General features: G+C 39.0%; 1 protein-coding gene across 1 annotated transcript in view; it reads left to right on the forward strand.

Annotated features, from left to right (window-relative positions):
* The first annotated feature begins 1,487 nt into the window (after nucleotides 1-1,487).
* The window catches only part of LOC6037808 (DNA fragmentation factor subunit alpha), a 71,499-nt gene continuing 45,645 nt past the window's right edge, over nucleotides 1,488-27,341 (forward strand). Inside the window, exon 1 of the mRNA XM_038250112.1 lies at nucleotides 1,488-1,858. Within this exon, the coding sequence (XP_038106040.1) occupies nucleotides 1,829-1,858 (30 nt within the window). The 5' untranslated portion in view covers nucleotides 1,488-1,828. The remainder of the gene's footprint in view (nucleotides 1,859-27,341) is intronic.

Genomic DNA, 27,341 nt, shown 5'->3' on the forward strand with positions numbered 1-27,341 from the left:
TGCTTGAACAGCCTCCTACTTTGCAGATGTAAACAAAGTATTCGAAAATCACGTTACGCATTCCCTCTATTCATCACCCAGATCCTAACATTTCTTTTTATTAGAATAAGTCCTTTTGCCTCATAAGTTTTTCCATGTAAGTCTCCCTCTTTACAACCAGGTGGCAATTAAATCTAAGTCTTCTTCTTTATTAAATAATATAAATATTTGATTAAAGCAATACAAATATTTATGTCAGTATTTTTTTATTCCTTTCATATTTTGCAACCCTTCTGAAGAACTTAACAGCAGTTCCATATGAAAGTAGCACAAACCAAAACAAAAGTGCTAGAATTCAGGCTCAGCTTTGGACTGGAGTTTCTTTGCCGAAATAGGTAATAAGATTCGTATTTTTTGTTTGGCCCTTAGTTGTCCCTTAGGGTGACCTACGCCGTGTAGGGGTGTTTCGAAAAATTGTAATTTTCATCGAATTTTGGGAAATGCATATTCCGTCCAAAAATGGTTAAGAGACTTTTAGAAATGCTAAGCTAGATTTTTTGGTATTCAAACTATCCGAACTTATCCAAAGTGCGATTATCCCAAGGTTTGTATTTTTAATTTTGCTTTTTTATTTTCTTTTTTTTACATCAAATTCGAGTTCAGCGACCCCATTTAAGTCAAATTGGAATAATTGATTGCAATTAAACTAAAAACAATCAAAAATAAGACAACGATTTTTTTTGTAATTCGATTATTCGAAATGAAATTTTGCCAAGGCCTTCAGATAATCGAGTCTAGACTGCATTTGTGTCCAATAGAGCCGAAATAGGTTAAAACTTAAACTGCCGATTTGACAGTGTTTGGACCAAAAACCGGAAAATAATTCACTAAAACTTCGTCATTAAATTATGCCTATTACAACCCAGTTGGAATTGTAGGCTCGATGCATTTCTAATCGTCTTGAGGGTCAGACCTGCATCGACCCCTACGTTTTTCAATTGGTCCTAAGAGATCGCGTAGCCTTAAAATATTTTTTTTATTGATATAAAGATAAATTGATATCAATTTTTGGCGATAAATGAATTTTAGAATGATTTCCCGTACACGCAGAATGCGAACAAGCTATATTTTTCAACAACACAACACACGCAAACTTTTCCCACGACTCAAGTAAAGGAATGACAACTACTTTTCTTTACGAGCCATTTTGACACATCAGCTGAAATTGCATGTACAAACCACAGAGAGAGAGAGAACGCACGACGAGAGATGCACTTCCCAGCGGGTAGACACGTGCTAATTTCGCGCTACTTTCGATGCGATACTTGTGTGCGTGATATCGCACTTCTGAAGTTCTGAAGCAAAGATAGTGAGAGAGCGAACGAGCCTTTTGTGTGCAGTTTGTTTGTGCATTTTTGTTTGTTGCCGAATGCGTTGGTATTGGTGTGACACAGTTTACGCGAGAGACCCGAGTCGTCATGGCGCTCTCCGGCGGGCGTTCTCTCACTTTTATTCTAGGTGGAGCCGTCTGGACAAAAGTTTTGCATTTTTATTACAAATCTTGCAAGCGTCCGGATCGGTAGTGGTTTTGCGAACAGTGCAAAATTGTGAGTAATTTTTTGTGGGTGCTAAGTGTTTGCCAAACCCTGGCAGGTGTACAGAGTTTGGCGTTTGTGACATATTGTTGTTTTGATTGAGTGCTAGTGCACTTGAAGTGATAACCCAGACGAAGCGGCTCTTGTTGTCAGTGCAAAGGACAGTGTTGAATTCTGTCAAATTTCAACTGGTGTTTGACAAAAACAGACGTATTTTTTGTGCTGATTGAAGTGCATCTATTCAAACGCTAGAAATGGAAGAGGACAACAAAAAACCGTACAAGGTAGGTCGAACAGTCTTAATTTCTTTTTCTAGTCATGAACCAGCACAGTTCGACAGCTCTGGTGACCTGTTTTCGTGTCCTGCGAAGAGCGAATTCAAGCCAATCCCTGTTTGCTCCTACGTCAGACCCGATGGGTGCATGAATGCTGGAATATTTCTCTGTGCCCGATGAAGGAAACTCAACCGGGGGTACGTGTTTTATGTTCATGCACATACATATTCACGATAGAACTGTTGTTTTGTTGTGATTGTTTGAAAAATTGGATCAACGAAGAGACACTTCTGCTGGGTGGGGAAATAAGAGGGCACTTAACGTCACGTTCCTTTTTGCAAAATCCGGTGGCGATAATGCCAAGGAAGCGATCCGGAAGAAAATGGGGCCGGGCTTAATTGATTCCTTCTTCCGGTTTGGATGAGAGCGGGTGGCGCGTTTGTTTGCCTTTAGGGGTTCCACTTCATTTGTCGACTGTGTCGCGTTGCGTTGAAAGCTCAAGTGAGCGGGGATTATGTTTCGATGCGGAAGCTGTAGGGAGCTTTAGGGGTTGGTTTAGGGTTTATGGTGAAAGTTTATGCAACCGATTTGGGTGGATTTACTTTATTCTTCTCGATTATACATTAAAAATATTATTAATTGATTTTAAAACGAAACGATTTTACTATGTTTACTGAAAACATAAAGTATTTAACTTTAAGGAAAATTTCTGATCCTTTAACAGTCTTATAAACATTCAAACAAGCCTTTTTTTTAAACAATCTTTGTAATCACAAAATTTAATTTTTTTGTGGAGTGATTCTTAATTTTAATTTCACCAATACAGTCCAGACTCGATTATCCGGAGGCCACGGCAAAATTTCGACAAAAAATCGAATATTGTATTGTTTTTTTTTATTGTATGTCCCTTAAACTACTCTAAAGTGATTTAGAAATTTAAAATTCAGGATGGTGGCCAAAATGGCGATGATGAAATATTGAAAAAATGTATTTTCGAATTATACAGGCAATTAACCATTCAAATTTGACTAAATTTGACAGAACTCGAATTTGATGTTTAAAGAAAGAAAATAAAAAAATACAAATAAAAGTTTTTGTTCGTGATTCGACTATTTGAAGTTCCATACAAACCTTTAGATAATCGAACTTCGGATAATCGAACCTTCGGATAATCGAGGCTTTGGACAATCGAGTCTGGCCTGTATTTCTTTTAAGCATAAAGTTTTGGGCTTAAGGGACCATCCATAAACCACGTTGACACTTTAGGGGAAAAAACGGAATCGACGTAACACCTTATAATGTGGCCCTCTTAACCCTCTAACGCCCATGGTTACTCCAGAGCACCACTTATTTTTGGATAAAAAAATAAATTTCTCTGCAGCCATTATTTTTTTCAACCTGCTTCAACCTGCATTAGTTAATATAGAATGTTAACTAATAACCATTAAAATTTAGTCCAATTTCGTCGATCCAGTTACGAGTAATGTGGAAAAACGTAAAAAATCTCGATTTTGCTCTGGGCGGGAAGGGGTTAAACCTTGCGGTTTCGTCAACGGATCCACAGGCGTGTATCGTTCTTTTTGCGACAAGACTCCGCCTCCCGGGTCTCCTAAGTGTAAAGGTATGGGCATGGGGAGAGGGCACCGAATACCTATATTTACACTTAGAATTTTTTTGCGTCCCACCCCGGGATTCGAACCGGCGACCTCTGGATTGTGAGTCCAGTGCGCGGTCCGATTGATCCACACAGGCAGACAACTTTGACACTTTAGGGGGTTGGGGGTGTATGGCGATTGTCCACGCTCCATACATAAAAGTTTTTTTTTTGTATGGACAGTTGTCCACGGAGGAGGGGGGGGGGGGGTTGAGTTTTCCAAAAAAAAGTGTCCACGTGGTTTGTGGATGGTCCCTAAAGACGGTGAGCTATTTACGTGGTTCTAGCAATAGGGTAAGTGTGAATTCTGAGTAAAGAGATTGTCAAACTAAAAAGTGGCCTCATTTGTTTGACAACAATAATGATTGGTGTCAGACCATCGGGGTTTCAGTGTATAATTTTTCCAAGATTCGTTTATTCGAAGTTCCATCTAAGTTCTTCGGAAAATCGAAACTTCGAACAATCGAATGGATACAGTCCAGACTTGATAATCCGGAAGCTCGATTTTCCGAAGTTTCGGTAATCCGAAATTCGATTATCGAAGGTCTGACGATTTTTCGCTGTACAAAAAGTTAAAATTGTGTTTGGAGAAAAATCCACGCAGGGAGGAGGTTGAAAAATTTAAAGGCCATGTAGTTTAGGCACGATCCCTCAGATGATATAAATAAAACAATACAAGATGGTATGTCAGAAACAACTTGAATCCCAAGAGGTTAAGCTTTTTCAAGACTCAATCATATAACAATCATTGTTGAAATAGTTATACAATCATTTCATAATTTAAAATTTAATTTGAAAAAATTGCTGAGTATATTACGAATCGATGTTCTGAACTGTACCCATTTTATAGTAAAGAGAGACATAGAAAAAGTAAACAAAGTCATTTGTCAAAAAGGGGTACGGTTTTATGTTACAGACATGACCAGTATGACAAAGAACATTGTTAGGCATGATTAAAAAAGTAATAAACTCATTTGTTTTGATGAAAAGCAACAACCCTGAGGGTACTAGCTAAAACAGTTTGAGGCCAATATCCTAGGCAACATTTTGAAATAAAGAACTTTGTTAATTTAGAATCAAATAAGGTATTATCTCTAGTTCAGTTTAATTTTGGTTAAAAAAAGAACATCATTCCTTTGGGAGCTCTCGATGACCTTGGATCCCCAATATCTCGGTCAGACATTCCACCTTTTTGCCAAGCATCGATTCCTCCATCATGCCGGAAGTGGGCACGGTCCAGACATTAAAATGCCATTAATCTTCCCACACGGCGAGTTGTCCAACTTTTCTTCCCACACACACTGGGTCAGATGGCCCCGAAGGACAAAAGGACACCATTATAGAAAAGTTTTATTCAATTAGCCTTTTCATGAAACTTTTGCTCTCGGGTTGAGCTTTTTTTATTGAATTTGGATCAGACCTTTTCAGGGATTTTGCCTTCACTTTTTCATACAAAATGTATCGAAGTGTTTTCGTAGAGCTTTTGTCATTTGATAAAATCTCCGTTATATTCCGATACATCAAATCATCCAGATCGTGTTTCCTTGTCGCACGTAACTTTTTCAAGAAAATGCATTTGTGAATAAAGGGAACCTCAGCAGGCAATCCAAACCAAAACAAATACTTGTTCAACCGATAAGTTTACCAAAATTTAATTGTATTTGGACCACGAAAATTAAATAATATAAGAAAACCCCTCGACCGGGACCCGTGGTGTAGGGGTAAGCGTAGTTGCATTTCACCCGCAGTCGGCCTGGGTTTGATCCCAGAAGGTCCCGATGGCATTTTTCGAGACGAGATTTGTCTAACCACGCCTTCCGTCGGACGGGGAAGTAAATGTTGGCCCCGGAATAACTTAAAGAGTTAGGTCGTTAGCTCAATCCAGGCGTAGGAGTCGTCTCCCTCGGTGGAGTCGCTGGTAGGCATTTGAACTCACAATCCAAAGGTCGTCAGTTCGGCTCCCGGGGTGGATGGAAGCTAAGGTGTTGAAAGAGGTTTGCAATTGCCTTAACAATCAAGCCTTCGAACACCTAGTTTCGAGTAGGAATCACGCAATCGAGAACGCCAAGGCAATGCTGTAGAGCGAATAATTTGATTTTTTTTTTTTTTTTAAGAAACCCCCTTCTTCAAAAAGGTGTATATCGTGTGAAAATGCACTATTTTTTGGCTCTAGTTATATCTCAGATTTGAAATAAAGTCGAAAACATGTAACGACGAATTGCAACCTCCAGCGGCGGCAACATAATGGACGTTCAATTAATGCTGTCAAGCACAGGTGGAACGATATCTCTCATATGGCAAAGGCTTACATAGTTATACAGCACCATTGAACGAGAGGGTATTTCAATTAAGCCATTCTGTCAAATTTCCCAGTATGATTATCAATTAGAGCACCGGATCGGAAAAGCAATTTTCTTACAAGGGCTGCCAATACGTATCCTGGTAAAGCCTGGGGTGTTTTGTTGTTGTTGGTAGATGTCTTGTTTCGAGCAGAATTTCTAGAAAAGTTCGAAATTAAATTTAGCATCTAGTCGTTAACATATACTGCTGTTTATTCAGTACTAAAGCAAATGTCAGAGATTGCAATGCAAATGTCAGAAAGCATCATTTAGGCTCACCAATTTGCATATTGAAATGTCTGTCAGTTGTTTCACACTCCACTTTGCACAAAAGAAATAAAAACAGCCGAAAAGAAAATCTCGACTCGTCCTCCTTGGACCGTCCGTGTGGAGGTGGAATCATTATGACTCATTTGTCGACCCAAACAAGCATGCCCTAATAGTAATGATATGCTAACGACGTAATAAGCCCGACATGGCAGGAAAAACAAAATGTTTTCTTTTTTCAATGAAAACCCACACGCAAAGCTTTCTGTCAATGAAATACTCCCTGCCGTTTGGTACAAGTTTCCGTCCAGCCTCACCACACAACCTTGTTGCAATTATGAAATTTATTCCAAGGAATTTTCCGAGCCTTCTTGAAGTGGCTAATTTTCCCCGACCCCGGTGGAGAAGTAGGGGAAAACATTCCGAGACAGAAAAAAAGGGTAAAAAACCAGACTCGTTTTTATTAACGGTTTGCTGATCTGGCCACGTGGCTTCAATCCCAGATCCTGATGGGCTGATGGCGAGGATGGAGATGGATTGGCGGTTAACAGCAAGTTAATCACCGGTTTATGTTTGGTTTGGAAGCGAAAATCCCACCGATGATTGGAGTGCTTTTCCAGCGAATTTTGATCTGATGGGGAAACTTTTCGTTTTGTGGGATTTTCCGCGTCCGTGAACTTGGATAACTCTTTTGGAAATCGAAAATTTTGATCGCACTGTTTGATATTTTAATTGGAATCTTCTTTTATGTTTGTGCAAGATCTGGCAACAATATTTTAGCTTGGGAGGGTGTGATAGTTTGACTTGCATAATTAATCAAAATGATTCGATGGACCCTGAGGGATTTAAATAAAGGATTGCTGGCAATCTGAATACGCTGGCTAGTGTCAGAATACATAATGGATCTTCAATTAATTCAGGATTTAGACCGCTTCACGTTTCTCGGTTTCTCGGGTGCACCAGAGCCTAGACTTGTAAACACCCACACCCAACAGAGTGTTGATGTAATTTAAATAATTAATTTTATAGCGCTCCACAGAGATTCGCAAGCAACTAGGGCGGATGACTAATTGATTAGAAAGTTTAATCAAATGTTTTTTTTTGCCTTTTTACAGGGAATATACCCTTTCTAATCGAACACCTATCTTCGTCATATAGAAAGCCACTTTTGATCATAATTTCTATTTTGCGATACCATTTCTAATCATTTTGTTGGCACACACATCCACATGCAAGATGAGAGCTCAACTGCTTAACGAAAGTCGCCATCAATATTATTTTACTTGCGCTAACGTTTTCATTGCGCTTAGGATATGAAATTGCTTCCAACTTCCGGCAACATGTTCTTTTGAACATTAGTTAGTCACTCATTTGAAAAACAATTCTGAAACATGAAAATAATTAGGAAGCACCATCTAAAAAACAAACGCGCCAAGTCTTTTGACGTTTGACTTTTGACGACCCATTCCAATCGGAGGCTAAAGAAAACCGAGCGAGAAGCGAAGGCAAATAAAGAACAAAAAAACAAACCAACACCACCAGTAGCGCTTGTTAGAGTGAGCAAGTGCTGCCAGGAAACTTTCGCTATAAATGCTACTTTTCTTGAGTGTTCGCTTAAAATTTCATCAATTTTGGCAGCACTAAGCAGACCCAACAGAGCGCTGGAAGAAAAAAAGAACTAAGCTGAAAATACAAAAATGGGCGTGGCCCAATGCACTCGACTGATTAGAATGCATTTTTGAAATATTTTTTTTAAATGCTTGTAAAAGTAAATGTAAAAGTAAATGTAAATGTTCACAAAAAAAAGTAAATGTAAATGTTCACAAAAAGTTGCTCTACTCGTTGGTGTACTTGGTTTAAGTAAATTTCAAGGAACACTCCGAATTATCCAGCATCATTCAAACACGACCGCTTATTAGGCTTAAAATGAGTATATTTCCCCTAAATATGGTTTTGTTTCTCCAGATATTTTTATTTCTCTCAATTTAAAACTTTAAAATTGAACTTATCTAATTTACATTTCTAGCAAATTATTGTAATAGGGCCGAAGGTGAAGTGTAAACAAAGAGTCTATCCTGCTCGTTCCTAATGAAAACATCAACTGACGTGAGCAGGACAGACTCTTTGTTAAGACCTCGGCTTCGGCCCTTTTACATTGTTTTGCTTGATTTAAATGGTATTGTGATGCACCCAAAATTCAGAATCGAGATAATCGTTCTCTCAAAATTTATTGAGGGCTCAGTGCCAAAATCGATAGAATAATGGTACCAACTCACACCATCATAACAAATGAGTTCATTCGTTAGTTGAATAAATAAATCTCCAACAAGTGTCATACATCGACTTCTGACTTCTCCATGGTCACCAAGCTGTGGTGGCCGAGGCAGCTAAGTCATTGTATTGTGTTGTCAAAGGTCTCCGGTTCGATTCCCGTTGTCGACACTTTTGGTTTTTTGTTTGACGGATGAACTTTTTTTGCAAATGAACCTCGAGAGAATAGTTCTATCGCCCATCTCGAGCTGTGTTCTCTGCGTCCATGAATGGTACCACTATTCTCTCGACTCGAGACCATCATTCTCTCGGACTAGCGCTGCCAGTTTTGGGTGTGGTATCAATGTTGATAGGCCTTTTATTATTACCAAAACATTAAGGAATCCGAGTTTTCTTTTTATTAATTGTTTCTGAGAGCCTTCATTTTTCAATCAGCGTTATATTTATCGAAAGGTAGTGAAATTATCTTAAAGTAAAAAAGAATAATAAGCATTATGCATCTCCATTATGTACTCCGAAACTAATTTCGATGGAGAAGCATGGTACTTCGAAATTCGATAAAAAAATTATAGATCATATCTTAGAATCCTCTTAATGTATATTCTCCATTTTTGGAAATGGCACGTAAAACATCCTGAAAAATCATTGACAAATATTTTCAACTGTGAGCTATTTGGCCCCAAGACCTTCAAATCAGTAAAACTTTTCGATTGATCCGTAAGTGAAGTCAGCTTTGTTTTTAAAATATTTAAATATTTATTTAAAATAGCTAAAAAAATTGGTTCAGCCATTCCAGAGACATAGCTCAAAAATGATATTTTCTTAACAAACTTATTTTAGAAAGGATCACCCTAATCGCCGAACATAACACGACAAACTGGATCCGACTTGTTTGACATTTAAACGCACGTTTGATGCAATCTGGAAAGGCAATTTTGACTTTAGAGCTTAAGAGTTTAGGAAATCAGCCGTTTCCCCTAAAGTGATCAAACGGAACTGCCTAATGAAGCAATTTCCAATCTATCCATCAAAAATCGACAATGCAGTTTGGCAGACTCGAGCCTTCCCGGAAACCCCTCCCCTTGGATGACAATCGCAAAATCCAATTCCAAGCCCAATTTTCCCCAAATTGAGCAGCAAACATTCTTGTCCCCTTCCATTTTTTGTTTGTACGTAGCTATCCCAAATCTCCATGAACATCGTCGTCTCAACCCGGCTCCATTATCGTGCTTCATTTCCCTCGTTACACTCAGGCTTTGGGTCACAACAACAAACTGCTTAGTCGAGCGATGAATCCTTTGACAGCCAACAATTGGCCTTTCGAGAGCAGATTTTTGGATTATCTTGACTTGAAAAAATAGAAAAACAGTCACCAACACTGAAACTCCCTTTGAACTAAAGCATCTAAATTCAAAGTCATTTGCTCTATTGTAGAGTGGCTTTAATCCTTTTATCAACTTTCCTGTGACTACATTCATCCATCGTACAAAAAGCTTCCTGTCTTCTAACCAAATTTCATTGCAACCATACATCTTTGTGCTTCTCTTTTTTTCTGTAACGGAAAGTTAATTTTCCATGCAGTACAGTTTTCCTCCCCGTTGCGATCCTGTTTCATTTTTTTCCTCCACACTGCTGTGGGTGGGCATGATTTATTCTTTGTGCCAGCACCCCATCAATGTCGTGATTTATGGTGCATTGCTTTCGGGAATAGAGCCAGAGGGTGTTGGAACGTCGAAAAAGAAGCTCTTTTCCACGTAACAATGCTAAGCTGTAACTAGAGGTGTATGGAAAATTTGTGTAAAGCTTTTCTCATTTTTATTTTAGTTTTCATCGTCAAATAGACCGATTTTTGGAGAAATTTTTGAATTGATTATCAAAGTTTACTCAAAAATTCGCTGTTCTCTTGACGCTTCAACATCATAAAAAGTTGCAAAAAATCTCCAGCAAAGGTTAAGTGATTGCCACTCAAGCGGATGAAGGAACAAACAAGGCACCACGGGTCATCAGAGTTGAATGCTTCAAGAGCAACTGCTGCTGCACGGGTTTAACTTCCAAGCCAAAAAGAAAGAAAAAAAAAGCTTTGTGATGAAATTAATTTCACTTGAAAACTGTCAGATGCGATGCGATGCAATCACGAACACACCATACAGCTTTTCACCAAGCGGTGATTAATTAGTTGCATGATAAAAGAGCTTTCAGAGCTGAAGCGGACACAGCGTGCGAATGGGAACAGCTGGGTTGCGGTTTTCTTTGAAAGAATTCGTTCGCAGCGATGTGATAAGTGATTGTGAGTGCCTTTCAGTGAACTTAAGCGCAGTCTTGAACAACAATTGTGAAACATCTTTTTATATTTTACTTCTTCTGTTAAAGGCTCTGAAAGGCATTATTCCAGATCGGCCATTTGGTGGCCATGTTTGTTTTAGAAATACATTCAAATCTTGATTCAGAATGTATCAATCAAAAAATGGGTTTCTTTGTGTTGTTTCTAGAAGCATTTTACATATCTTGTTTGTTTTTTCAATTCAATTTACTATTTCTGGAACCTAAATTCAGAACCGTCATTGACACTCATTGCTCAAAAGTGAAGGACACTTTCTACGACCTTAAAGAATCATATATATATACAGCAATTCCCCACGAAAACAGCATGGAAAAAAACAAAAGTGCTCGGATCGGGTTCAAAATTTTTGTGGGAGTTCCCTGGCCGAAATAATTAGACCCGTATTTTTTTGTTTGGCCATTAGGGTGACCTACGCCGTGTTAGGGTGGTCTGAAAATTGGCATTTTCGTCGATTTTCGCAAAAACCACTTTTTCGAAAAATCATAACTCCTCGCCATTTTAACCGATTTCAATTGTCTTATACGCAAATGAAGGTGATAAGTTGGCCTTTCAAAGAAAATAGTAAGAAGTTTCAAAATCTAGCCTAACATATGAAAGGGCGTATGCAACTTTAAAATGCCGTTTTGACGGTGTCTGGACCAAAGAGCCCATGTCTGGAAATATTTTTATCGGATTCCCCGGACATTTTTACATAACATACTAAAAAATGGGAGGAGTTCATTAACAGGATTCCGAGATATGATTTTTTGAATATAAAATCCGTGTTTTCTGACGCGCCGCGCGCAAAAACCGGAGAATGACGAAATTGGCAAAAAATCAACTTTTTTTACAAAAACTGCGATAACTTAAAAATTTCAGCGATGACCTATACATGTCTGGGTATCAAAAGTTGCGTCTTTTAATTAATTTTGGTACCCAGACATCTATAGGTCATCGCTGAAATTTTAAAGTTATCGCAGTTTTAGTGAAAAAAGTTGATTTTTTGCCAATTTCGTCATTCTCCGGTTTTGCCGCCGCGTCAAACACGGATTTTATTTTCAAATCATATCTCGGAATCCTGTTAATGAACTCCTCCCATTTTAGTATTTTATGTAAAAATGTCCGGAGAATCGATAAAATATTTCCAGACAAATCTTTGGTCCAGACACTGTCAAACGACATTTTAAAGTTTCATACGCCCTTTTCATATGTTAGGCTAGATTACTATTTCTTTAAGGCCAACTTATCACCTTTCATTTGCGTAGACAATTGAAATCGGTTAAATGTCGAGGAGTTATGATTTTTCGAAAAATGGTTTGTGAATCGACGAAAATGGCAATTTTCAGACCACCCTAACACGGCGTAGAACAATGGCAAACAAATACGGGTAATTATTTCGGCCAGGGAACCCCCAGAAAAATTTTGAGCCCGATCCGAGCACTTTTGTTTTTTTCCATGCTGTTTTCGTGGGGAATTGCTGTATATCTGATTTGTGTAGATTGTTAGTACTCGTTATCACACAAACATTGCCATAATAAAAAAAGGAAGATTGATGATAAAATCAGCACGTTAGTTGGAGCGACAAAATGGTTTACTGCGAAGGCTGTAGAAACAAACAAGCCATGAAGAATCGTTCAACATTCAATTATTGGAAAGCTCAGCAAATATGGTTAACCACCGAGAGCCAAATAAAATGTGACATTTAAGCTTTTGAGCACTGATTCACAATCAAAATATTGTTTGTGGTGTCCGCAGAAAAAAAATCATCTTGCTTTTTTCCGGATCATGGTCCCAAAAATCCAAATGGGCCATCTTCCATCAAGCGTCGCCCATAATCCCTCACACGGGACTCCAGCTCGTTATAACAGGCACCAGACCAGATCAGATTTTCAACCGTTATTATTTTAAAATTCTCTTCTCCTAATCCGGATGGCAGGATTTGTAGACTGTCCCGCTTGTAAGCTGTCGCTGCAACATGCTTTTAATGGATCCAAGAACCAATCTAGCACACAACCTCATAACCACGCGCCGCACAACATGACAAGCTAGCTATGGCATCAGAGGAGCCGGAAGAAAGAGCATCATGTCAACCGTAATTTGCCACTGAGACTGCACAGCGAACACTAACTGCACACCACACATCACCCGCGTCCGGTCGGGGCAGAAGTAGAGTATAGAGTGCATCGGCGACGTTGGGAATCTCTGCACCATGTGGCCCGAAGCCGGAAACTATCGCCATCCGTAGACATAAAAGCGTCATTCTGTAGAATTGTTCCCCGTGAATAGGGATAAGGGGGCGAAGTTTGATCTGTTCTGGGTAGAATTCCAAACTAGAAACTGATTTTTTTTTCAGAGTCACCTAAGAAATCACAAAAATGTTTCTAAAAACTTCCCGTTTTTTTTTCTTTTTTTTTTCAACTAACGAGACGAAAAAAATTATTTTAGTCCTTTTGATAGCAATTCAAATCTTAAAGCCTTTTTTTATTTTTTACAGTTTCATAAAATCTCTATTTTTACAATTCAATGCCAAATATAATTCGTCCGTTAAACACTATTGACAATAAATTTAAACTTTAAGTCCATTAAAACATATCAAACAAGCTAAAAGGGGTAAAGTTGGTAAAATATGAAAATTCTGTCATGAAAATAGTTTTTTTAAAACCTCGAATTTATTGGCATTTTTATTTAATCATTCTTCTGATATTTTAAATAAAAAATATTTGTTAATTAAACTTTAGCAACGTTTTAGTTTTGAAAACTTAGAAAAACAACTATCAAATTGAGTATACTCAAATGTAACATTAAGAGCATTCTTACTAAAGTTTTACTTGACATTATTAATTAAATTTGCAGACTTTTAATTGAAAATTTGTAAGAAACGCAGTAACCAGATTGTCAGCCCGAAACAAGCTTTACCGGTTCAACAATATATCAAAAATAAATTTAAATTCAATCAATTTCTGTAAACTGTAAACGACACTTTTATTGTCAGGTTTCTTATGAAAAAAAACCCGAAATTCGGATTGTTAAAAACTAATTTAAACGAAAAATAACATTATGAATACTAAAGAGGTGGATTAGTGAATTTTCACGATTTAGCGGACAGCGTAAAATTCGTGAAATTCCACAATTTCTGCGAAATTCTTGAACTTTCTGAAATTATTGCAAAAACATTTAAAAAACAAATAAGGTTTTAAGTGTAAATTTGGCAAAAAAATATGTTTGCTTAAATCATATATTTTCATTGAAAAAAAGTATCGTATTTTGATAATTATTGTAATTTACATGAAATTTGGCATTTTAAAGTATTTTTCAATATTTAAGCTATGGGACCACAAATTGGATATATACTCATAGAATTCCGGTATTTTTTTCTAAGAAGACTTAACTGATATTTTGTATTCTTTTCAGTGTAGTATGTTATTGGAAAAAGTATAGAACGTATTAAAGTATAATTTTTCTACATTTAAAATAAATTCAATTAAGTAATCCCTGAAATTTAGTTTTTAGTTTCTTTGAAATGTTTTGTAAAAATAAAAGCACAACTTATTTTTAAAAAAAAATCGTTTAGATGCAATTATCATCACTTTTACCACGATTTCGCACGTTCAAAATTATTTTAAATATAAGTGAATTCCATGTACAGTTCGGCAAAGAGTTTTTTTCGCCGCTTATTCAAACTAGGTTTATTCAAAATTAAATTATTTGGGCTTTATAATATTATTTTAATCTTTTAAAATAAACAGCCATTTTCTGAAACATTGTAGTTTTTTCTTATACCGGTAAAATTTCCACGAAGCTTGATGGTCCCGTGAAACCTGGAATCTTCAACTTGAAAAATTACTTAGTTTATTTGCTTAATATATACATAAATGTACAAAAATCTTTCCGGTTGTTCAACATAAGTGAAATTTCCGCGAAATTTTGTGTTTTTGAATAGTGGTTCACGTGAAAATTGCATTTTTAGCGTGAAAAATCACTAAGACTAAAGAGTATCAGCAGATTGAGTAAAACGAAAAGGGGTACAAGATGAAACCTCGTGAATTCGGTCTAAAAATGAAATGAAGAATCAAAACCTACAACTTTGCCAAAGACACCGAATCGATCGGAATGTTCAAATTTTATGATCATAATTTGTTGCCACCAAAATATTATGGAAACTTTTTATCAAAAAAATAATTCTTCTTCTTTTAACATAGAAGAGTCGATTCGAGAAAACAGAGCGAACTACACTCAAACCCCGACACGAACTGTTGTCAAACGAACGTGGTCACTTTTTAGTTTGACACCCCGTTTTACACGAAGTTCACACACACTACCAAACGTTTTTGCCTTCCTCACCTTACTGAGGAAAGGCTATAAAATCACTCGAAAAATGAACTTATTAATTTGACCTCGTAGACCCACCTTCACGTATACATATCGACTCAGAATCATGTTCTGAGCAAATGTCTGTGTGGATGTGTGTAGGTGGGCGGACAAAAAAATGTCACTCGATTATCTCCGGACTGGATGAACGGATTTTGACCGTTTTGGTCTCATTCGATCCGTCTTGAGGTCCCATAGGTCTCTATTTAAAATCAGCAAGTTTAGTTAAGTACTTCAAAAGTTATGTTAAAAAAACGATTTTGGCGTATGTTCGGAAGATTGTAAAAATTGTGGTTTTTGCAAGAAAACCTATCATGTTATACATTTTCAGAAAGGTATTAAAAAGACCTGACAAATGAGCCTAAAACATCGAGGATCTGACAAACCCATCAAAAGTTATTAGCACATAAGTGTTATTTATACACTTTTTGGAGGCCGGATCTCAGATAATTCAATTAAAATGATGTCCGGGTCCATCATGCGACCTGTCATTGGTTAGATTATCAAAAAACCTTCCAAATGAGCCTAGAACATCGAGGATCTGACAACCCTATCAAAAGTTATTAGCACTTAAGTGTTATTTAAACACTTTTTGGAGGCCGGATCTCAGATAATTTAATGAAAATGATGTCCGGGTCCATCATGCAACCTGTCATTGGTTAGATAATTGAAAAACCTTCCAAATGAGCCTAGAATATCGAGGATCTGACAACCTTATCAAAAGTAATAACCACTTAAGTGTTATTTATACACTGTTTGGAGGCCTGATTTCAAATATTGTGATAGAAATATTGTCTGAATCTTCCATGCGAACTATCGTTGGATAGGTTTTTTATCAGACCTTGCCGATAGCCAGAAATATGGAAGGACTGCGAACCCTATCAACAGAAATGAGTAATAAAGTTGATTTGTCAAGCATGTTAATGGGGAATGTCTCTATTTTTACTGAAGGTATTGACTTTATGAATGTGATGAAGGCACCAACCACCTAAAGGTGGATTAAGTAACGTTCTTTTATATAGTATGCGTAAGCGCTGTATAAAAAGTAACAGTTTGTCACTTTTTAGATTGACATAGACCAACAAACGGGGTACAAACTAAAACAGTGACAAACGAAAAAGTGACCAACCACCGGAGGTTGAGTCTACTCTAACTCTAAATTGAACACTAGAACCAGTCCAGGACACCCAACCCTAACACCGCACCAATACACTTCCCTTCACTCTTTGCAATGCATTATTTAATCAGGATGTCGGCCCGCTTCTCCTTCGTTCAGCCTGCCACCGACCTTATAGGACACGCCGTAATAGACTTTTCCGCTGGGGAAAAGTTTAATTTAATTTTTATTTGAACGATCATCATTCCAGGCCCGTCACGGTCTTTCTTTGCTCGGGCTAAACGGAGTTTCTTTTTCCTTTTTTTCAAGAAAAACGTCTTCATTATTCATGGCGATTTTGGCGACATTATTTGCAAATAATGGATCTGCAGCGATAAGCGTGCGCGCGAAAAATCGTCTTTTTTTTTGTTTTGTTCTTCACTAAATGGCATGCCGGGGAGCAAAACTTTGCTGACGTTGTACGGGAGAAATTATATTGCCATAAAATTTGCAACAGCATTAAAATTTATGATCAGCGTGTGAATGTGTGTAACGAACGTGTGGGTACGTGTGTTTGTGAGTGTGCGTGTTTTTGCACGCTACAGAGCACGAAAAGTCCCAACATGTTCACAGCAGCAAAATGTTTCCCAGGAGAAAACAGGAGCAGGGGGTGGTGAGCATTTTCCCACAGTTTGGCGGGAAAACTCGGAGACTGTGTAAGCAACAGAATTAAATTTTGGCACGCAGAAAAAAAGTTTAAATTTGACACAGTTTTTGATAAAAACTTTATTGTTCGAAAATTAAACTTATTTGAACACATTTTATGAACTAGTGTAACATACATTTTCACTCTAAAAAAGGATTTTTATCAGTCCAAGGAGAGCTTTGAAGGTACAAATTTGTATTTACCATTGTAGACATTTGGCCCAGAGGGAAGACACGGATCAATAAATAAAAGACATTACTGGCGGCTAATAATTATCTTTATTGCCGCCACCACTCGCGTGCCTGACCGCGTTACACTCTGATATCGACTCCCCCATTCTTCTCATCTCTCGACGTCAACCATAGTTGATCTGTCAGCCAGTGTTGACCAGGGTTAGATTCCTACATCCCTCTCTTCCTTGAAAATGATAGATACTTTACAATTGATAATTTAACAGTTAAGCAAATTAGATTGTCCTCATAATTGCCCTGATCTGAACACACGAGTGGATTTACTTTTAATCTAGTATTTGTGGATAACAATCGTATTATAATCTTATATCTTTTGTTGAGTCAAACGAGCATTTATGTTTACAGTATAATCTTTTGTCACGTCCTTTGAACTTTGAACTAAGCCATTTCACTCAATGAAGTTTTGTCCTTTCACTCTCCTTTCTTAGTTGTTTAATTTAATTGTTGCTCCGTCACATTTATTAATCTTGTAATTGTAAATTCATACTCCCTACCGTTAACCGCTATCCTATCGATCTAGTACTACCTCCTCCTTCACTTAAAACAATTTAATTTAAAGTAAATAGAATGCTAAGCGTTTCCTATTTTCCTATAATTTGAGCAAATTCACTCAATAAATTAATGGGTCTAAAATCTTGTACGCAGCATTTTTCCAGATAGTATTTTTATGGACACAATGCAAATAATATTGTATTTTATAAGACCCTTGCTTCAGCCTCTTTCTGAAAATGACTTGTTTTTTTCCTTTGTTTTGAGTCCGTAGATTTGAATGAATAAAGATAATCCTCAACTATCGTTTCACAATTCTATATCTTAAAACATTAACAGTCGCTCAAATAAGTTATTTGCCGAAACAAGCTGGAGCAGTTCTTTGCGCTGCAAGAGCTGATGGGCTCATATACCGTGTTAAAGTCTTAGCCTTCAGTAACGAACTGACAAATTTGCTGTGATATAAACTAAAGCTTTCCTATCCTTTTCTTCTCCCCTAGCAAAAGTGACAGTTGTTTTAAACAGTTTTATCTGCTCTCGCTTAATTGATTGAAATTACTGAACTTATTTCGTCCAATGATTGTATCTGGATTATTTTGTAGCTGTAAGTATCTCCAAAACTCTGCATTTTGTAATTAGTTAAGCAAAATGTATTATGATAAGTACAAATAATAAACATGAATTGAATATAAGATATTTCTCATTCCTTGTCTTATGGAGTTACCGATTATTAACAATTTCACGGTGCCTATCAATCAGAGCCCCTGCATCATTACTCCTGTCACACATTCTCAAGCATTTAATCAACCTCATAAAGCAGCGTCTACAAAATTACTTACAGCAACACATTACTATTTCTACAATCAAATTATAGCGGAATTGGGTCCGTCAACCTGATAATTCTGGAATACGCAGACAACTTCGCACCCCCAAACAGAACCCTATCTTGCAACCATCCTCCTTCAAATCTTAAGGACATCCCTTAGCTCATCAGCAGTCTCCAGGTGAGCCGCCAGCCAACTCGGCTCCGAGCCGCACACACTCCGTCTAGTTCGGCACCCGCCCGCCTGGCTCTCTTGCCATGCGCACGACCCAGGTGACTCTCTGAAAACCCGGTTTGCCGTTGAGCTGCACTAGCTCGTGGTTCATTTTCTCCTCTGTGTGTTGTTCACGCGGAATTCGGCCTAACGCAGTAAGACCTCTCCGAACGAACTACGTGTGCTTGCAGAACCTCCTCCTCCTGTGACCTGTTGCTAATGAAACTCAGTAATAAAAAAAAGGTATTTTGTAGGTTTAATCACTGATTGTGTTATAGTATTTTAGAGCGGGTTAAAGTTTGGCTTTACAACTTCTACATTATTAGAACACAATATCTTGCCTCTTGTATACGTTTGATGGGTACATAACCTTAACGAATTAAAAACAACCAGCAAAACAAACCTTCCACTTTAACGTTCCCAGATCTTTTATGGCCCCTATTGTAAGTTTCTGCTCGCACCTACTAGTCTGAAGGCTTGAATGGAGAGAGCACCCAAACCTCTTTTTACTCCTTCACCCACGGATTCGATCTGACTACCTTTGAATTGCGAGTTCAGCCGCCGACAAGCGACTCTACCGGAGCAGGTTTGGTTTGGTGTGTTGTTTGTTCGTATACCAGGGAGACGACTTCTACGTCTGGAATGACTCCACGGCCTAACAACAACTAAGGGCGAAGACCAACGTTTTACTCCCCATCCGAATGGAAAGCATTAAAAGAAGAGAAACGAACCCTGATCATCCGCTTACAACGCGAACCGCGTAACCATTCGACCACGCCTGCACCCAAGCGAATTCCCAAATACCCTAAAATTTCCTGTTACTTTTCAATCGTTTCAACTAAATGACTAAACTAAACTAACTAAAATGATCCCTAATGGCACTCCTGAACTTCCTTAAAAGTCCTTGTAGTTTGTACCTTGAATTCCTAACTTTAGCCGTAACTGTTACTTACGACAATGTTACAATGTTGACGAATAATAAATATTTCTAACTTCTTCTTTCGATGATCATACACAAGCCTGCAGCCTAAATATTAACAAGCCATCTATACGCTAGCCAGAGTGAAAATCCAGAAGCCCCCTCATCATCATGCTTCCGTGTAATTATCCGCAAGCCATCTCTCCCCCAGGCATGAGTGGACAATCACAAGCCACTTCTTCCCCAGGTCTTACAGCAGATATTCACGAGCCATCTCTCCGCCAGGCATGAGTGAACATCCACCAGCCTCCTCTTCACCAGGCTTCCATGTAATCATCCTCAAGCCATCTCTCCACCAGGCATGAGTGGACAATCACAAGGCTCTTCTCCCACAGGCCTTACAGCAGATATTCACAAGCCATCTCTCCGCCAGGCATGAGTGAACATCCACCAGCCTCCTCTTCACCAGGCTTCCATGTAATCATCCACAAGCCATCTCTCCACCAGGCATGAGTGGACAATCACAAGCCTCTTCTTCCCCAGGACTTACAGCAGATATTCACGAGCCATCTCTCCGCCAGGCATGAGTGAACATCCACCAGCCTCCTCTTCACCAGGCTTCCATGTAATCATCCACAAGCCATCTCTCCACCAGGCACGAGTGGACAATCACAAGCCTCTTCTTCCCCAGGTCTTACAGCAGATATTCACGAGCCATCTCTCCGCCAGGCATGAGTGAACATCCACCAGCCTCCTCTTCATCAGGCTTCCATGTAATCATCCACAAGCCATCTCTCCACCAGGCATGAGTGGACAATCACAAGGCTCTTCTCCCACAGGCTTTACAGCATATATTCACGAGCCATCTCTCCGCCAGGCATGCGCGAACATCTACAAGCCTCCTCACCGGTACTAAGCCCCCTCACCGGCACTTAGCCACCCATCGGCACTAAGCCAACCTCCGGCACTAAGCCCCCTCACCGGCACTTAGCCACCCATCGGCACTAAGTCATCCCACGGCACTAAGCCAACCTCCGGCACTAAGCCACCCACCGGCACTAAGCCATCCTATCGGCACTAAGCCATCCCATTGGCACTAAGCCATCCCACCGGCACTAAGCCAACCTCCGGCACTAAGCCACCCACCGGCACTAAGCCATCCTATCGGCACTAAGCCAACCTCCGGCACTAAGCCACCCACCGGCACTAAGCCATCCTATCGGCACTAAGCCATCCCATTGGCACTAAGCCATCCTATCGGCACTAAGCCATCCCACCGGCACTAAGCCATCCCACCGGCACTAAGCCATCCCACCGGCACTAAGCCATCCCACCGGCACTAAGCCAACCTCCGGCACTAAGCCACCCACCGGCACTAAGCCATCCTATCGGCACTAAGCCATCCCACCGGCACTAAGCCATCCCACCGGCACTAAGCCATCCCACGGCACTAAGCCATCCTCACTTTTCAGGTTTAAATCACCCGAATACCACACCACTCCAAAACAAGGACCACAACGTGTTTCAAACGCAAAATAATTATGCCTTCCTCTTAGAATTTTCACATATGTTACGTTCGTTCAAGTTTGCACCGGTTACTGTCAAATCGTTTACATAATATTATTTGATCGAACTAGAATTGAATGTCGAACTAAGTGCAGCGCCCGTGCTAAACCAACTTCTAAACAAATGCACCAGTAGAAACATTTTCTATCTGAAACCACCGGCCAACTACCAAATGTTCCCCAGAAATAAACTAAAGTATCTGCGCAACTTGTCAACCTGCCTGGCAGCCCTATTCAAATAACCTACAGCCCAGTCACGAAATATTCTAGTTGAGCTGGTTCTGCCAGAATCCTGCTAGAACGTCGCGACTGGGAGGCCGTTTGTTATTGTTACCCAAAACTAGGTACAAAAGCTTACATTCCAGCAGAGCCTAACTGACACTCAATGACCGTGCAACCACGTAAACAAACGCACATTTTGTTTTATTTTTTCGTTGAGCTACATTCGCTCCCTTGTTCACACATACAGACCTACATACAGATTTACACATACAGGACCTTTCACAATCTCCAAAATACAAGGCACACATACTTACAAACGGTTGGTTGGATACTTCCTCTTCCTCCGCCTTTTCACACCAAAAAGTTACCTTTCTTTAGGATTCCCTGAGACACTTCCACTTGCACTTTCACTACATTTTTCTCCTCGTCGCCAATGTAGACATTTGGCCCAGAGGGAAGACACGGATCAATAAATAAAAGACATTACTGGCGGCTAATAATTATCTTTATTGCCGCCACCACTCGCGTGCCTGACCGCGTTACACTCTGATATCGACTCCCCCATTCTTCTCATCTCTCGACGTCAACCATAGTTGATCTGTCAGCCAGTGTTGACCAGGGTTAGATTCCTACAACCATGAGTCAGTAAAAGCTCGTGGAATGGCACAAAAACTTTGACTGAAAATTATGTGCGTCGTTTGATGTTTGTTTTAAACGCGTGGGTGGCGGTGATGGTAAATAATTTAATTAAGATTCCTTCTGGGACGAGAAGATGCTTTTTGTGGTCGGTCAACGGCGCCGCCAGCAGCGTCCTTTGCAGGGGGTTGAGTTCAACTGGTCTAGCAAGGAGTGGCCGCTATCCCTTGTCAACGTTGATGACGCTTTAATTGGATGAACGACCCGCGATGGGGGGTCGTTACTCATTATATTTGACGGGGAAAGCGATTTGTTTTATGGGGTTATTACTTCAAGATTAACGGAGCAATTTTTTTTCGCTACAGAGAATTAAGATTTTAAACTTTTGGTCTAATTAATTCGAGCTTCCTTGAAGTACCGAGCGTCTCCATGGTATAACAAGGCCATGTTAAATGACAAGCCATTATTTCAATATTATCAACACATTGCGCAAGACTTGCTCTCAAATCTATTTTTCCATCAGCTTCTAAAATTTCCCAAAGAGCATTTTCCCGTCCCACAAACAAACAAAGCTCGTCTCGTTATGATGAAAACACATCATCAAAAGATACGCGCCAAACTCTATTTATTTATGCTAATGTTGATGGCCTCGCAGTTGATCCACGGAGGAAGTTCCCAGTGGGCGCGCAAGGGAGAGCTCTCGGGAACGTTTACGGGACGGAAGGTTACCGCGGTGCGTACTGGTGTCCCTCCCGGGGGCTATTTTCCGAGTGAAATTCGAGATTTGTTTGCCGTCTCGAGACGTGGGCGTTGGCGAGCACTTTTGAGCGTTTTCCGCGAATGCGAGGCTGTTGAACTTTACTTTGTGTGATTTTTGTCGATGTTGATGAATATTTTTTGGAGCAGCAGAGTTATGGAAAGTAAATCTACAGGGTGGTGTAACTAGGCAGGCTATCCAAGTCAAAACAAAAGAATTAATCGTTTTAATATAAAATAATAACAAAAAAGCTGGAATTACCTAATTTTTACCATGCGAATTTTTACTCAAAAGTGATAAAGGGCCATTTCAGTCCAAAACAGGTATTTTGTACCCGACTTTTATGTAAAAATGTCTGGTGAATCAATTCCCGCATTCGTTTTTTTCAAAATGTTGACGATTAGACCCCTTAAAAACTCTTTTAATAAATGCTTTTTTGTATTTTTTAAGAGAGACATGTCATTCTCGAGTGAAACTGGATTACCTGAATTACCTGAAATAATTCTGTTTTGAGATGGAATTGCTCTATAAATAATTGATGTTTTAAAACTCGAGTTTACTAGTTTGAGGTGATTTTTTTCTGTACTAAAACGATATGATGAATTTATATTGAAATCTGTCTACCTATAAAGGCAACATTAATTTGAAATTCGTACAAAATATCGGAAACATAAAAAAGCCGCTATGCTGATTGGTATGGTTTGTAAATCAAAATCTAAATTTGGCTAATATAATAATTTGAAACATAATTTGTCTTTAAAAAGACAATGAATCGAACCTTTTGACGTCAAAAATACAAAGGCTACATCGAAAAAAAAAGTTTTACCTTTAGGTGTGCCTTACCCAAGTAACCACAAGCATTTAATCAAAACTCTATATTCACTCTTAATAAACATTCTCAATGCTATGACACTTTAAATAGACTTTCCAAGTGTTTTGAAACATTTGTAGCTTGAAACATTATTACCTACTGTATAATGACATATAGAACAGCCAATTAAAGTTTCAAAGCATTTAGCACAATAATGTTTTGAAGCATTAATGGAAGCTTTATATATCACTGTAAAGTAAGCCATTAATGTTACATCACACTGACATTTCTTAAATGTTTCAAAACACTAACTCAACTCTAGTGAGGGCAATAAAAGTTTGGCAGTATTTCATGGTATTTTTATGTTTATGGTTGTAAAATCGATCCGCGTCTATGAAAAAGGTGAGTTTATTACATTAAATTTAACTAGGTTTTGCTTAATATTATTCTTATTTCTAGCTGCGATGGCAAAAACAGAATCCGGAAAGGAGGAGGTCCAGGTTTTGCTGTGTGCTCGAACCTTAGGTCCGCGAGGGCGAGCCACTTCGTTGGCCGCTCAGGGCGTCGCTGAAAAGTCGCTCAGAATCACCACGGCGCGCACACCGGCGGAAGCTGCATGCCATCGGCGGAAACCGCTCCAAGACCCCAGGACCGGGTGCCTAGTCGGCACTCTGAGCCCTGGCCGCATCGAAGACGTGATGCCGATCCCGTCCGATTTGCCTCGCCGAAGGGAAGTCGCCGCGAGAGAGTGCTGACATTTTGTGGTGGCTTTTTTGTGGCGCTGTGCATGTTTCCTTTTACAAACTCAGGAAATGTAATTAATGAGGAAAAAAGGATGAAAAAAGTAAATATACAAGTGCGTTATATCGTGATTAACCTTTGTAGCTAAGTGAAGAATAAATGCTCCTATTTAACCTGCCAGGTGTTTTTATTTTCCCTGAGTAAAATAAAGTTGTTCTGACTGACTGTATTGAAAAACATCAACTGTTCATACATATTTCAGAACGGTCGAGACGGTTGGCGCAGCGCATCAAGGAGAAACATCTCATAAAAATTCAATTAAACACGTCGTTTAAAATCTCCAATCTAGAGGAACTCAACAAAAAATCACAAATAAGCTTTCAAAAACATAATCTCAGCGTGAAAAGCACTCTCCCCAGAAAGAGAGAGCTGCGCAAAGCTTTTTGAATGTTTCTATTTTTAATACTGTCGGTAAAGCAGTATTTTGACATTTTACCACGGTATAACTTTATATCAACTCTACCCGTCGCCACTCAATTTTACCTCTATGCGTATAAAGTGAATATAAAGTTTTGAGACTCTATTGGAATACTTTATATGTTGATATAGAGGGGACTTAAAGCTACCTTATACAGTCCCGCGGTTACTTGGGTAGGAGTTGCATAGTGAATCAAAATACTATACAAGCCATCATTCCGCAAAACAAAATTTCAAAATTGAACTGGAATTTTGAAACACAGATAAAACACAGATTTAACACTGGAACACCCAACGCATGTCCCACTTACATGGACGCCCAAGCCTTCCAAAAAAGTTTTAACGGTAACTTCAACTCGCTGGTTCTCGGGCATAACTCACTCAATCAGGTGACTCTTTTTCCAGTGAATTTTTAAGGATGTCTAGATGATCCTAGAACTTTGCAGAACTCAATTTGATCAAATCTGTAATTTTTGCGACCGAAAACAAAAATTATAGATTTGATCAAATTGAGTTCTTCAAAAATCTAGAATCATCTATAGACATCCTGACAAATCGCTGGAAAAAAGAATCATCTTGATTGGGTGAGTTATGCTGAGAACAGCGAGTTAATTACCGTTCCAACTTTTTTGGAGGGTTGGAATGTTAAAAGATATTACGGATATTTGTGCATCAAAAGAAAGCAAATTATTATTTGTATTGAGATTTTGTGCACGGGACCGTGGTGTAGGGGTAAGCGTGGCCCGAGTGGCATTTTTCGAGACGAGATTTGTCTGACCACACCTTCCGTCGGATGGGGAAGTAAATGTTGGCCCCGGTCTTACCTACAGGGTTAGGTCGTTAGCTCAGTCCAGGTGTAGGAGTCGTCTCCCTGGGTTCTTCCTCGGTGGAGTCGCTGGTAGACAGTTGGACTCACAATCCAAAGGTCGTCAGTTTGAATCCCGGCGTAGATGGAAGCTAAGGTGTAAAAAGAGGTTTGCAATTGCCTCAACAATCAAGCCTTCGGACACCTAGTTTCGAGTAGGAATCTCGTAATCGAGAACGTCAAGGCAATGCTGTAGAGCAAATAATTTAAGATTTTGTGCAAAAAATTATGTCTTATTTACAAAAAAAGATGCGATAAATTGGCTTTTATTTATCGAAATTGGATATCATTCCCAGAAAATGCTCTAAAAATGCTGCTTTTTTACAAGTACACAGTAAAAAATGTATTATTTTAAGATCGTTTGGACTCCAAAAGAGACATTACACCAGAAAAGTGGCAAAATTACACATTTTAGAGGTAAAATTAGACATTTTTTCTGACATGAAAAATGTACTCCTTACCATTTTTACAGTGTAGAGTCGATTTTCCGGTTAGCGATATCCCTCCTGTTTTCGACGGTTTTTTCAGTCCTCTCGTTTACTCTGATTCCTCTCTAGCTCGATGAACACCTTTCTCGATAGTCCCTCGGATTGTTGTTCTTCCAAAAATGCTCTGCTTTTGTCAGAATTTTCTCTTGGGATAGACATCTTATGTTTGGCATCCGCTTTTGTTTGCTTGATGTTGCCATGATTCTTATTCTTAGCTGGACTTCAGGAAAATCTGTGTCCGATCGAATCTTCCTTGCTCATCGTGTTGTTAATTGATACTTCTTTTTCTCGATGGTGGATTGGATATCGATTTTTTTTTTTTTTTGACTGCATCATCTTCAAAAATGCCGTGTTGTGTAATTAAACCACGATCGATCCATTATAAAAAAAACCCTCTTTTGTTTTAATTTTTTGGGTCGTATTGATTTGCTATCGTTCCTACCTCAGAACAATGGATAAACAAAAATTAGTGATTAAGATCCAACCTATTAAAAATAAATATAGTAATAGTAAATATAGTATATGTTCAAACATAAATTTAAAGTTATGATGGCAAAAACTGAAAAAGCCAAAAAAATGTAAATTGCTAGAATTTGTTCATTTTCCATAAAAAATTAAAAAAGAAAACATTTTCTCAGAGAATAGCTAAACGATCCTAAAGCAACGTGAAAGTTTCCTCGATAGACAAACCAGAAATTAAATTGTCCCAATTCAAGCAAATGACAGAATAATTAATACTACTCTCTGTTTATATTTACCTTAGGAGCTTTCGCTGGTGCTGCTTCACCTCCACAGTTTGTGGAACCAATCAAGGCCCGGGGACAAATGTTTGCAATTGCTTCAAAGTGAGCATTTACGAATCTCGTGAATCTCGTGGGGACACTCCACCCAAAACCTCCCACCCAGGTGTGCACCCAGGATAAATGATGATCGTTGCCAGAAAAGTGATTGCTTCCCAAACTCCAAAATAAACAGCACAACAGAGAGGGCGTTGGTGGATGGGGGATAAATGTACCGCTATATAAATCAACTCTCGCTTCGGAGGAAACAACCTGGGGGAATGCCCTGAGAGAGACAGGGAACGGAGCGAATGAGATAATCGACCTGCTCGGTGCTTTGGTCCTGGATGTGGGTGGGTGGCATCTTCGTCCCGTCGAGTCATCGCCATTATTCATCATCCACAGCCCAGGACGAATCAAATTAGTACGTAATC

The sequence above is a fragment of the Culex quinquefasciatus genome, chromosome 2 (assembly GCF_015732765.1).
Source record: "Culex quinquefasciatus strain JHB chromosome 2, VPISU_Cqui_1.0_pri_paternal, whole genome shotgun sequence".
Lineage (NCBI taxonomy): Eukaryota > Metazoa > Arthropoda > Insecta > Diptera > Culicidae > Culex > Culex quinquefasciatus.